At 33.4% G+C, this 13,859-nt stretch overlaps 2 protein-coding genes across 2 annotated transcripts; one reads left to right on the top strand and one right to left on the bottom strand.

Annotated features, from left to right (window-relative positions):
• The first annotated feature begins 1,679 nt into the window (after positions 1-1,679).
• On the top strand, positions 1,680-5,173 carry LOC107469885 (F-box/kelch-repeat protein At1g55270). Its single transcript, XM_052259543.1, has 2 exons — positions 1,680-2,507; positions 3,357-5,173. Exons 1-2 carry the CDS (start codon positions 2,481-2,483, stop codon positions 4,614-4,616), a joined length of 1,287 nt encoding a protein of 428 aa, XP_052115503.1. The 5' UTR covers positions 1,680-2,480; the 3' UTR covers positions 4,617-5,173.
• A 62-nt stretch (positions 5,174-5,235) lies between these two features.
• LOC107469900 (probable ethanolamine kinase) lies at positions 5,236-7,758 on the bottom strand. The gene is made up of 11 exons (XM_016089293.3): positions 7,600-7,758; positions 7,412-7,503; positions 7,224-7,330; positions 6,908-7,013; positions 6,707-6,829; positions 6,477-6,568; positions 6,270-6,354; positions 6,044-6,149; positions 5,889-5,955; positions 5,692-5,784; positions 5,236-5,609 (listed from the first exon to the last, which is right to left on the bottom strand). Exons 1-11 carry the CDS (start codon positions 7,710-7,712, stop codon positions 5,448-5,450), a joined length of 1,146 nt encoding a protein of 381 aa, XP_015944779.1. The 5' UTR covers positions 7,713-7,758; the 3' UTR covers positions 5,236-5,447.
• Positions 7,759-13,859: the final 6,101 nt, after the last annotated feature.

Below are 13,859 nucleotides of genomic sequence, written 5' to 3'. Positions count from 1 at the left end.
TTTTACATTGAATTGTATCAAAATAGTGGGGTAAGTTCATATATATTTCTAATAGAAATACTATTTACACAAAAAAATAATTATTAAATCAATAATTATATATTTATATATAAATATGTGTTGTTTAATTTATTTTTAATATATATTTTATATTTTAACATATATTTTATTTCAATAATTGATTTCGTGATTAATTTTTGATATACAATAACATGATTGATCGGTAGGGTAAATTTTAATTTGGTTTTTAACTTGTAAACCTTCAATTTTTGTTCTAAAAAATTTTAAAAGTTTTAATGTTATTCCATCGTTAAATTTGAACGAATAGTTAACGGAATGAGTAAGGTAGATATTAACAACGTTATTAATTAAGTAATATCTTTTTATTTTCGTGTATTAAAAATGGGAGCATCTCATATAAAAACACTTAAAACATATTTTTTAAAGATATTTTTTAATAATTAAAATTTAACACATATAATCGATTAAATTGTATTATTTTTGTTAAAATTATATTAGAAAAATCGATTTAGCTAAAAAATTAGTAAATTAAATTTTGAATCGGTCTAAACTAATTTTTTTATAAAAAATGACTATAATACCTTTATTATAAAAAAAGACTAAAATACTTTTGTAGGGTTATGATTCAGTATTTTTAGAATTAATATATATAATATGAATATTTTATTTATTTTTTATAATAAGAATATTTTAGTTATTTTCTATAAAAAAAATATTAATTTAGATTTGTTTAAAGTTTGATTCACCGATTTTTCGGTCAAATTGATTTGTCTGGTCTTATTTTAATAAAAATAATACAATTTAATCGATTATACATATTGAATTTTAATTATTTAAAAACGTCTTTAAAAAAAGACATTTTAAGAGTCTTTATCTGAGTAACTCCCATTAAAAAATATAGCTAAAACCTTTTTCTAACATTTCTTCTTCTTGTATAAAATTTCAAATTCTAACAATCAATCATCAATATTTTAATATAAAAGAAAAAATTTTTATATTGATAATTGTTGATAGTTGATTTTATTTATCTATTAAAAATGAACATTATGAATTCTTAATATGTTAATTATTCATGTCAAATTTAACTGTCAATACTATTGAATATTAACACTTTTTGAAATTAAAATAAAATATTAAAAATTAAATTAAAATTTGACTTAAATGTCAAAAATATTAAAATAATACTTTAATCCTATATTAAATTAATCTATGCTTAGGCTTCTTTTTTATTTTGGTACAACCCACTATATTAAGTTAATTTTAGGTATTTGTTAACCTTACATGTTTCATTTGCTTTTACCAAGTCTTTTGCCATAGTTTCATCAAATTATATAGAGTGAATACACCATCGTCCCTATAATTATAATTTTACTAACAAATGTTATAAAGATACTAATTAATAGTGTTACGAATAAACAGAAAACATAATTGATTTAAAGATTTTAATAAATTAAAAAGAAAACACTTTTTATTTAACCAAATTCTTTAACTAAATCTCTGAATCTCATATCATTGTTTTAGATGCGTAAGAAAATACAACTTTGTAAGTAAGTAGAGTAATTGTGTTTGGGCAGAGGTGGGCACCACATGAATTTGTTCTGAATCTTTGTCTACTGAAGTTTGCATATTTTTGCAATGAGAACACATAAGAGGAGAGGAGAGTAGTTGTAATGAGTTTTGACTTCCCATGGAGACTGAGACTCCACAAACAAACAAACAAAAACATTAGCTATCTTCCAACCCAAGTTGTCAAAATGTTCTTCTTTTCTCCAATGCCCATTAACCAAGAAGCTGTCATCATTTTCACCCTTCCTCTCTCTCCTCCTTTAATGGTTTAGCTTTGCACTCTCTCTTTGAGTCTTTTCCCCCCTTCTTATTTATTTATTTATTATTTTTTTCTCTTCTCAAAATTTCAATCTCTCTCTCTCTCTCTCTTCTTAAGTCTTAACCCTTTCTTGTTCTATCTCTCTTGTTGAACACACTCTTGTGCTTGGTAGGTTGTGCTGTTAGAGGGTGATGGGCCCTGAAATCCACTGAACAAGTTTTAATGGTGAGGGTCTCTTTACCCCCTTTCAGTGCTTGCTCACCCTTTGCCTCAAATTCCTTGCTGTCTCTCATTTTAGGTTCCCCTAACCTCACAAAGATAAGTTTTTTAGGGTGTTCTGATTTTATTTAACTTGATCTCAAGGTCCTAGGCTCCTTAGACTGTTCATTCTCCAAGATTTTCAATCTGGGGTTTTCTGATTGATTATATATGCATGCACTGTGAATGTGCTCTTTGAAAGCTTGCCTCTTTAGTTCAAGTTCCCATCTTGAAATTTTCAGTTTTTATAGTCACTGAGCTGAGAAAAGTTGGGTTATGGGAGTGGATTCTCCCTAAGCTTGTGTTGGGCATGGAGTTTGACGGATAAAGACTTGATCTTTGAAGTTGCAATTAGTGGACTCAGCTTCTCATTAAGATGGACAGAGTTATTCAACCTCCTTTGGTAATTTCCTTTTGCGCCTTTCTTTTTCTTCTCCCTATTTTTGGGTGACTAGTTTGAGTTAAAGTATGTTTAAAATTGGGTTGACTTCCCTTTTAAGTTTTGGAAGTTTTGATGTTTGGAACGTCGGAGTTTGTTTGGTCTTTCGTGTAGTGTTACTGGTCCAGTTGTTGAATTTTGCCATGCCTTAATGTGCTGTTTTCAAAGAGCTTCATAAAGAAGTTTTATCCAGAAAGGAGCTTCAACTAATGAGTATTTTTTTCAGGAGGTGTTGATGTTTGAAGATATTTGTTGTTTAATAAGTAGAGATGGTTTGCTGTTGAAAGCCATCATTCACTGCACATTTATTCTGTCCATTTTGCATGTGGATCTCCCTGAAATATGAGTCAACTACAATCTAACTGTGTCATTTTCTTTGAATTGTGGGAAACTGTGGCCATAGGGCTCTTGTCCGTAACAGTTGATAATTGCATTCATTGAATCGTTATGTCACAGTCTGAGTGTTTAGCAAGGGATAAATAATGTGGACATAAATTATAAAAAATGAGAAGATAATGGAATCAAATGAATAAGTTGTCTTCTCAAAAGGACCAGTCATTTATTGTGCTTTGAGGGCTATGTACCATTGCATATTCTGTACCCTTGGACTTGAAAAGTTGCTCTCTTTAACTGCCTTTCAAGTTATGAATAAATAGTAATTAGGGTGCTCTATCTGCTGCTGCTCAAGTTGTAGTATAGATGTTGAGACATAGATTATGGTTCATGTTTCAGTTCACATGTTACATATCATATCTTTTATTTTAAATTAAAAGGTAGCTAAATGGCACTTGTGTGTCAAATGTTTATGTGCAGGTTGATACGACTGCATGTTTATGTCGAGTAGATACGGGGTTGAAAACTGTTGCTGGAGCAAAGAGGTATGTCCCTGGAACAAAGCTGTGCCTTCGACCAGATATTAAACCATCCATTCACCCGACAAGAAACAAGGCAGCTCGTGGTGACAGAAGCCGGAATCAGTCCCCACTACTTCCAGGACTTCCTGATGATCTAGCTATTGCTTGCCTTATCCGGGTCCCAAGGGTTGAACACCGCAAGCTTCGGTTAGTCTGCAAAAGATGGTATCGTCTCTTGACTGGTAACTTCTTTTACTCACTCCGCAAGAGTCTTGGGGTTGCAGAAGAGTGGATATATGTCATTAAGAGAGACCGAGATGGGAAAATATCATGGCATGCTTTTGATCCTGTGTACCAACTATGGCAGCCCCTGCCTCCAATTCCTAAGGAATACTCTGGAGCTTTGGGTTTTGGCTGTGCAGTTCTAAGTGGTTGTCACCTGTACTTGTTTGGGGGGAAGGATCCACTGAAGGGGTCAATGAGAAGGGTCATCTTTTATAGTGCTAGGACAAATAAATGGCACCGTGCCCCAGATATGCTTCGCAGGCGGCACTTCTTCGGTTCATGTGTCATAAACAATTGTCTGTATGTGGCTGGTGGAGAGAATGAGGGCGTCCATCGGTCCTTGAGATCAGCTGAAGTTTATGATCCTAATAAGAATCGATGGTCATTTGTTTCAGATATGAGCACTGCAATGGTGCCTTTCATAGGTGTTGTCTATAATGGAAAGTGGTTCCTGAAGGGACTTGGTTCTCATCGGCAGGTTATGAGTGAGGTTTACCAGCCAGACACTGATAGCTGGTATCCTGTTTTTGACGGAATGGTTGCCGGCTGGAGGAACCCGAGCACTACTCTCAATGGACAGTTGTATGCCTTGGACTGCAAGGATGGTTGCAAACTTAGGCTTTACGACGAGATTACCGATTCATGGAGCAAACATATTGACAGTAAAATGCATTTAGGGAACTCGCGTGCTATGGAGGCTGCTGCTCTAGTCCCCCTCAATGGCAAACTTTGTATCATCCGGAACAATATGAGCATTTCTCTGGTGGATGTTTCCAAATTCGAACATTTGAACGGATCTTCCGCTGAACATTTATGGGAAACTATTGCAGGGAAAGGACAGTTCAGGACTTTAATGACGAATCTGTGGTCTAGCCTTGCTGGGAGAAACAGGCTCAAAAGCCACATAGTTCACTGTCAGGTTCTTCAAGCTTAAGAGGGTTGTATAGTGCTGAAAAATTGAAGACGAGTTACAACATCTGTATAGATGGTATATGTTTGTGAGAGGCCAGACCAAAGCTTATTACCAGAAATTCAATGCCACAGTCTACCAATAAATTTGGATCATGTTCATCACAAGAGGTGACAGTGACACATAGATGAGATGTTTATTATTTACTAGTTATAGTGCTACAGATATATGGATACGTAGTTGTTACATTTTGAAGATTAAGTCACATGGTTTTTATCATCAGCATGTGTTGGTGTTGGTGCAAGCAATGTCTAACTAGCTTGTTGGACAGGGGGACAGGAATAATAGTTTAGTTAGATTCAGTTTGGTATTCCCATAAAATTGAGGGTGAAAAATTCAAGAGTTAGCTTTCTGATATAATTTTTCATCTGTGAATTTTCCTCCCTCATTTTCTGTAGTGACAACCAACTGAACATGTTCTTAATATAATATAGAGCTGTTATCATCCTTCACCTTGTTTTTCTACTTGCTTAACTAAGTTGGTGTGAAACTATGACTCTATATGCTGTCTTATGATTCAAGTGAATTTCTTCTGTAGATTAGACTCACTAATGAGTAATGAAATATAATGAAAGGATTTATATAGAACTAATCATGAAAAGCTTGCTAAGAGGATTTGGAATGAAAAAAAGAATGTCTTACAAGTGGGTGTCACAACTCACAACTCACAAACTCACAATACAGGAAAGATAATAATAAGAAAATTACATTGTAATTAACAGATTGCATTGGAAAAACATTTCGGTTGAATTTGTAACTTCTATGTAACTCTGCTTTGTCACTTTACTGATCTCTTCATTTTAGATGAGTTTGATCCGAATGAATGTTGCCATTAATTTTGCATCCAGCAATATAGGATCTTGCCAGCAACAAGTACTTGTCTTTTTGCCCTTTGTACTCTTTGTAGCGAAGGAAAAAGTAACCAAGATAATCAAAATCGATTGGAGACACCTTTGCCTATTCAAATTCCACATTCACAGTCATTATTTGGTTCACAATCATCATAACATGATGAAGATTAATATAATAGTAATTGTACCTGAATTAGAGCCCACAATGCCCAGAAAATGTGTGATGCCAGAGCATATGCATTTGCCTCTACATATAAAGTCTCTAGATCCTCCCTAGCTACCTGTATTAATAAATCAACATATATGTTCATGCTTAATCCATGTAATATAGTTTTATTAAGTATGATGACTTAATCAGTTAATCCACTTCATCATGGTAACAAACCTCGTTTGGTCTCTCAGGTTTTAAGTAATGCCTGAAAAAATGGTATTGCTCGTTCCTATTTGGGTAGCTGCATGAAAGATTCAAAAAATAAAAGAAAATTGTTCAAGAACCAATAAGAGAGAAGTATTTAGGAAGAAAGTGTAAAAAAAACTTACAAGGTGTAGTCACAATCAAAGCCTGCATATTCTGCAAAGTGATTTCCTATATCATAACCTCTGTAGTTGTATGATGCATACTCATAATCAATGAGGTAAACTTTATCTGAAACCATAATCAAGAACCATATGATTATATGAATCACTTCAATGAGTTCATTCACAAAACATTAAGAATGCTAGTACTTGTGTTCATATACAGAGATGCTTCCAATGTATTCAATACCTTGTTCATTGTTGATCATGACATTTCCAGAAAGCAAGTCATTGTGAGCATAAACCACAGGAGAATTAAGCCTGTCAGTTACCTCCTGTCAAAGTGCAGAAATTGTTGACAAACAAAGATTGCTTCATCAAAACCATTAATGCAGCCTTTAGTATGTTTTCTCAAATTGATCCTAGCAAATTAGATCTATGGAAAAAGGCAAACTACCTTGAGCTCCACTATTTCATCATGGACTTTCGCAAAAGAAATCGTCTCATAAATCTTCTGCTTTTTAATATCATCAAATTCAAGAACAGATGCTGGAAAAGAAGATGAAGCAATAATAAGAAAAGAAAAGAAAAGTCAAAATAATTGATATGAGTATGTTGAGCATAGCTTACTTCTACTGAAATTGAAAAGTAAAAAGTAAACATAGAAAGCTAATGAGTAAAAAGGACCTTGCTCAAAGAACTTCCTGATCTCATTCCACAATTGAGGTTCCTTAGAACCTGGAATTTCCACCTGATGAAATCTTTGTAACTGCTTTGCTATTTTAGCAGCCTGCTTTGGCTCTCGCATATCTGCCATTAATGGCAATGTTGTCAATAATGGCTTCTCTTAACATGATATTTTTCTTCATTCTTTTCCCATATTTGTACCTGATGGAGTAAGAGTATTTGCAATGATAAACGAATGCACCATGCCATTCCCAAAAACTCCAAGCCACTTTGCACCAAATCCTGCAGCTGAGATGTACTTTGTGGCCTGAACACAAGATTTAATTTCACAAGCAGTTAGAACCAACAAGGTCTAATGGCGATTAGTTATGAAAATATCTTCACAGAGTTGAGAACTGTTAAATGGTTTGACATGTTTAAACTAAATCGCTTAACATAATAGGCATCAACATTTAAGTTACCATCTTTACATAAAAACAACTTTATAATAATGTCATCAAATAGTATAGGGTGTAACCTGCAACTCTCTTTGACGATCGATAATGCTGTCAGTGTTTAGTCCAAACAATCTGATTGCTATAGAGACATCAACACAATTTTCTTCCTTAACAGAAACCTTGAGCACTAAGACATAATCATTGATAAATTAATGGCAAACATAATCTTATCTGGAAGAGCAAAAAGTAGAGAAAATTATTCACTAACACAAATTTGTGATGCCACCGGATATTCTCTCAACAAGAAAGCAAGAATCATCCAGCTTTGACCAGTCCTTGAACATATCCTTGCACAACTCCCTGCAGGAATTTATAAAATAAAAATCCTTAAAACTTAGGACAAATTAAATTCCTGTGTATAAAAACTAGCTAGGAAGCATGAATTGGAAAACTAACACAATATGGTTCTTGATATGAGGAAGTGGTAGTGAGGGATCTATAGTAAGAGGCGATGACAGAATATTCAGTGAGGCATAGCCTTGACATGCTTTTTGCTCTGCTACTTCCATGGCATTCCAGATCTTCTTCACTTCACAAAACTATATGGTGTTCTATATACCTTAAATAATGTTCTATATATATATATGGTGTTGGAAAACTGCACTTCACAAAACACGTTATTTTGACAATGACAATATACAATGATTGCTTTATTCAAACATGTGCATTTATTGATAGGGAGAGTTCTAATGTTGATAAACAAGTTTAATTAATTATATGATTTCTTTATAAACAACGTTTTTCAGAACAAAATATAATATTTTGAATACCACAACCACCATCCAGTTAATGAAATGTAATAATTGCCGAGGGAATTAAATTATTGAGAAGTATTGACTAATATGATTATCATTCAAATTAACCTTAACTAATATGATTGATACATTTACAAGCGCAATGTATGGGATGGATAATACCACCAAAAAAATATATAATTGAAAATTTTCAGTCGAAAAACTAAATTATTTCCTTGAAAGAGTGATAGTGATGTTACTTTCAGATGGATAATCATAGCTAACAGTAGATTTCCAACTGCATTATTGACAATAGAAGAAGATCCACAATCCACATTGTCATTTATCAACTTCAACTTCACCACGTGGTTCCACGATAGCACTCGCTTCTTTTCTTACCGCGCAAAATGCTGCATTTTGGTTTGTACATTAATGGTGACCACTTACTGATAAGGGTAACGCGGATCGGATCGAATCAGATATGGACAAAACTTCAATCCGATCTGTACTAAAATCATCGGATTGGATCTAATCCAATATCAGTAGTTTTTAAGCTTGGGTTCGATCTGCACATTTGCAGATCGGATCAGATATATCCGTAAAACACAAAAATATTTTTAAAAGTTTATTTTTATTAAAAATATATTAATAAAATTTATTTTTTTTATTCTTTTAAATATGTTTACTTTTAAAATAATATTAAAAATACATTTTTCAAATAATAAATTAAAATAATAACATATATGATAATTATTAGTTGAAATAAAATATAAAAAGAATATTTATTTATTTATTTCTTTATTCTTGCGGATACGCGGATATGCAAATATCTACACAAAATTCGCAATCCAATCTGATTAGTGTGTAGATTTGATCCGATTCAATCCGATAGCCTTGCGGATCGGATCTATATAAGGCTGGCAATTCATACCCTACCCGCGGGTACCCAACCCGGTCCAACCCGTTCGGGTAGGGTAGGCTACCCTACCCGCAGCGGGTAGGGTAGGGTACGGTCCGGGTATGCCTGCGGGTAGGGTAGGGTACGGGTTTAGGGTGTACCCTACCCTACCCTACCCGCATCTCATATATAACACATTTTATAAAAATGTCTCTATATAGTGAAGGAAGTGAGAGTTGAACCCACAACCTCTCTTATGTAATGACTTATAATAAGTGAACAACCACAAAACTAGTTAGTTAATTAAGTAATTTAGAGCATTAGTTTTTTTATTTTTTATGTTATTAATACGTATAAAATTCAAAATAATTGAATTTTATATTTACTTTGAAAAAATTTGATATTTCTGCGGGTAGGGTAGGGTAGGGTAGGGTTTAGAATTTTAGGGTGCGGGTAGGGTTAGGGTTGAGAGATTATCAACCCGCGGGTAGGGTAGGGTAGAGTTTTAATGAAATTTTCAACCCGCGGGTAGGGTTAGGGTAGGGTCCAAACCCTACCCTACCCTACCCATTGCCAGCCCTAGATCTATATTTGCAATTTTTAGATCGGATCCGATACCCTTACTTACTAATGCATCACAACGAAATTATCATTCTAATAGAAAACAAATTGATAATATGAGATATTTTATAAACTATATAAATATTTTTGAACAAGACAAAATATAACATATAAAATAAAGAGGCCTGCTACACATACAAGTCTTTTTGGCTTACAAGTCTTACAAGTTGGTACAAACTCAAGAAAAAACATGCATTACACTCCCACATTTAAGTGTAAATAAACGCACGTTATTCAACCACTTCCTGTTTCCAAAACGCGCTACTCACCATGCATTATAAACGACTCTTCTTCTTCTATGAAAACGAGTTTCTTGCCAAATTTAAAGATAATAGATCTTCAGAAATACACCCAAACGATTACAGAAATACACCCAAACGATTATAGAAATACACCCAAAGTATTACAGAAATACATCCAAAGGATTTAAGAAATACACCCAAAATTCGTTGAAATACACCTTATGCATAATTCAGACCTCTTTCTCTTTCTCCTCCTCATCTTCTGAGGCTTCTTCTTCTTCAAAAACGATTTCAGATCAAAGCTTGATGTAAAAAATAATGTGACGCCGGAACGTCGCTTGGGCCACCAATCTTGGCGAGGTTAACAACCCCATTATGGTGACATAGTTTAGATTCACCAATCTTGGCGAGGTTAGCAACCCCAATATGGTGAAAATAGCCATAAACTCACCTTGGTTGGCCAAGTCAAGGATGCACCTCTTACTCTCAAAGAGTCTAGAGGAAAATAAGCACACAGCTTATTTCATATTCAAAAATAAACTTCAACTCTAAATTCATAAATAAAAGGTACATGAGTTATTTATACTAGTAGGAAAAGGAAAAACCTTCATAACTTGGACGATGTGGGACTAAAACATAACACAAAGTTCACTATCCTAAATAATATGGGACTTGTATTCTCTTATTACAATTAACTAATATAACTAATCTACTAACTCTACTTGCTCCTGTGTCACAATGAAAATCAAGAATAACAAAGAAAGAAAACAGAGAGAAAAACATGTAAATGAAGAAGAAGAAAGAGAAGGCAAGAAACGAAAGAAAAGAAGAAGAAGAAGAAGAAGAGGAGGAGGAGGAGGAAGAAGAACGTGCAGCAAGAAGAAGAAGAAGGTGCAGTGAAAACATGCAGTAACGGTTGAAGAAGGAGAAAGAGAAAGCAAGAAACGAAAGAAAAGAAGAGAAAGAAGAGGAAGAGGAAGAAGAACGTGCAGCAAGAAGAAGAAGAAGGTGCAGTGAAAACGTGCAGTAATGGTTGAAGAAGGAGAAAGAGAAGCAAGAAACGAAAGAAAAAAAGAAGAAGAGGAAGAGGAAGAGGAAGAGGAAAAAGAAGAAGAGGAAGAGGAAGAGGAGGAAGAAGAAGAAGAAGAGGAAAAGGAAGAAGAACGTGCGCAAGAAGAAGAAAAAGATACACTTGTAAAGATTTGTATAAAAAAATGCTTGTATGTGGAGAACTTCTCTAAAATAAAATACTATGCATTTCGAAAGAAAAGAGAATGATTTAAAAAATAAAAACTAAGGATATGGAACAAATATCATTCTATGAAATTAGAATATGTGTGGACATGGAAATAATGTTTCCAACTCTTTTCAATAATTGAGCCATTAACAAATTAATTTACATAATAAGAATATAATTTAATTATTTATATTTATATATTTTATATTAATAATTCATTTAGTTTATAAAAGGTTAATCTTCTTTCAAGAATTTTTAAAATTATATGGGTATCAAGAAATTATATTTAGACTTTTTTTTATATGGAATAAAGTGAGTGAATAACAAAAATATTCTTGTTTTTGAGGGTTTTCCAAAATTTGAGGATCTTTTATGATAAGAAAAATTTAAAGGATGTATTTTGCAATTATTTTTGAAATAATTCAGAATAACAAAAATAGAATGAAAAAAAGTTATGAAATTTTGTGATTATTATAATTTTTTAAATAACTCCGTTAAATAATTAATAAAGGTGTCAATTTTAACCAATTTTTATTTGAATTGCACCCTAAGGCTCATGAAAAAGAATATCCACAATATAAAAAAATTATCTAAATTATATATAAAAAATATCCAAATACATGAAAAAAATCTAAAGTACATCAAAAAAAAATTTAATTATATTAAATTTATTCTTAAAGGGTTATGGATGTTTCTTTTCTTGTAATTGAATATTTTTTTCTTTTGTAAAAGAAACATTTGCATCATAAACTCCAATACATTCTTTATTAAAGGAGAAAAAACATTCACAATATACCAAAAAAAGTTTAAATTATATATAAAAAATCCATTTTACATGAAAAAAAATCCAAATCAAAATCAATAAAAAATTTGAATCACATTAAATTCGTTCTCAAATGGTTGTGAATGCTTATTTAGAATTTGATATTTTTTTTTGTAAAAGAAACATCCGCATTTTAAACCTCAATATATTTTCTACTAAGAGACGAAAAAAATCTGCAATATATAAAAAAAATTCAAATTATATGAAAAAATATTCTGTTGAGTTAGAAAAATAATTAACATATTGATGATGACAAACATGATTGATTTGGGTTAATAACCCAAGTGAATTTCGATGATATGAGTCAAGTGTGCAGGCCCAAATAATTTTTGTTGAAGTCCAAACCTTGAAAACCCAATGATCTGTAGCAGCTAAATGAAAAATTATTCATTAACCATGTCCACTAGTTTTCAAGCAAAAGAAAAGGAATCCTAAGCTAAGTCTTAGCTTGTGTTCACTTCTAGTGTTGGTCAGAAGAAAAAGAGAGCTTTACTTTTAAGTTCAATCACTAAAGAGGAAGAAAGGGATAGATAATAAAGGAAGCTAATGTCAAATCAAGGAAAAGCATGCTAAACAAGTTCAGAGGTTAAAAGTAATTTATTTCTATTTGCATGCAAGTTAATTACTTCACATTTTCTCCTTCCCCCTGCAACCACCATTTCGGGTAACAAGAAGAAAGTGGTGGCTGAATTTTCTCTATTGTGAATCAATGGCTTACATTATTTTTTGGAGTCAAAGCATAATTTCAAGGGTGTGAATTTGGGATTATCACTGAGCAAGCATAACTCTGCTGCTCTTCCCTCCTCAGTCAAGCTAATATCCAGATTTTAAATTTCTAATTTTGTGATCTGAATGAAGAAAAGGGTAAAAGGGGTTTTCATTTGGTTCAAGGACCAAGAAATTAACCTTGGTGAAAGGAACCCTAGCCGTGGCTCTGAACAAGTTACAAAAAGAAAAATGATTCTCATTAGAGTTCAAGGAGAGAGAATCCGAAAATAGAGAGAAGAGTGAAACTTCATAACAGAGTCTGAAGTCTTGGAAGCATTGCACCTATACTAAAAGGAGCATTCCGCCAAGATGAAGAACAATATTTTGAGTTCAGAAGATGGGTTCAGCATATAGAGTCAAGGCTGTGAATAATCATCTCCTTCATGGTTTACTGTTTGTATTTCTGTTTCAATGTTATATCTTTCTTTGTAGTCATTATGTGGTAAAAGGTAAAAGAGAGAGGCATTGAAAAAAAGCCATTGAGTGAAAAGGCTGAGAGAAACACTTGAGAGAAAAAGCCAAGAGTGGTTTCAGATTTCTTTTGGTTGCATTTCTATTTTGTATCATGTACCTGAGAGGTATCCCTTACTAAGTTGCGTAAGTACTTAGTGTGTCAAGTTTAGGTAGTTATATTACCAAATCAAGTTTATGTTGAAGTTTGATATGTCTCAGATAGGATTTTGTTGAGTCCTAGGAAACTTGTATATGTAATACTTAAAAGATAGTAAAAATTTTACCTATGTTGTGGTAGAGACTGGATGTAGGTTGCATTGCACAAGGCAACTGAACCAGGATATAACCAGGATATATGGTTGTGTCACATACTTTCTTTCTGCTCTAATTCTATTTTTCTGGTTTTATGAGATAAAATAAAATTGTCTCATGCATAATCCGCTGCACAGACTAGACTGAAGCCAAATTACAATTTCTGGTTTAAGGCTTTATTAATAAAAGTTAAAGAAGGTCATAGATTCAACCCGCCTTTTCTAGACCATTAAGAACCTTCACATTCAAATCACATTGAAAAAAAACCAAAATCACATTGAAAGAAAAATGGAGGCAAAGGTTATGATACGAGGACGGGGTGTAGCGCGATAGAGGACGGCGATGCAAGAGAGGATGTGCCCACTTTGGCGCGATGGAGGAGTGCGACGTGAAAGCGGGGGCACAGCGCGATGGGCGATGATAGCGCGTAGGAAGCGAGAGGCAGATGAAGGGGTGCGACAGGATGGCGGGGGCGCGACGCGAAGGGCGACAGCGGCGTGATAAGTGGCGGGAGGCAAATGTTAACGGCGTGATAGACAAGAGGAGGAGTGGAAGAGAGAGGATGGGA

The sequence above is a fragment of the Arachis duranensis genome, chromosome 1, assembly GCF_000817695.3.
Source record: "Arachis duranensis cultivar V14167 chromosome 1, aradu.V14167.gnm2.J7QH, whole genome shotgun sequence".
Classification (NCBI taxonomy): Eukaryota; Viridiplantae; Streptophyta; class Magnoliopsida; order Fabales; family Fabaceae; genus Arachis; species Arachis duranensis.
Note: the sequence above shows the minus strand (reverse complement) of the source record. Positions and strands in the feature narration are given on the sequence as shown.

Excerpts from the sequence above, each read along its gene's own strand:
- LOC107469885 (XM_052259543.1), top strand. The coding sequence starts at position 2,481 with ATGGACAGAGTTATTCAACCTCCTTTG. Across the intron at positions 2,508-3,356 it reads GAGTTATTCAACCTCCTTTG|GTTGATACGACTGCATGTTT; the intron begins GTAATTTCCTTT and ends GTTTATGTGCAG.
- LOC107469900 (XM_016089293.3), bottom strand. The coding sequence starts at position 7,712 with ATGGAAGTAGCAGAGCAAAAAGCATGTCAAGGCTATGCCTCACTGAAT. Across the intron at positions 6,569-6,706 it reads CAGGAAGTTCTTTGAGCAAG|CATCTGTTCTTGAATTTGAT; the intron begins GTCCTTTTTACT and ends CTTCTTTTCCAG. Across the intron at positions 6,355-6,476 it reads ATGAAATAGTGGAGCTCAAG|GAGGTAACTGACAGGCTTAA; the intron begins GTAGTTTGCCTT and ends GCACTTTGACAG.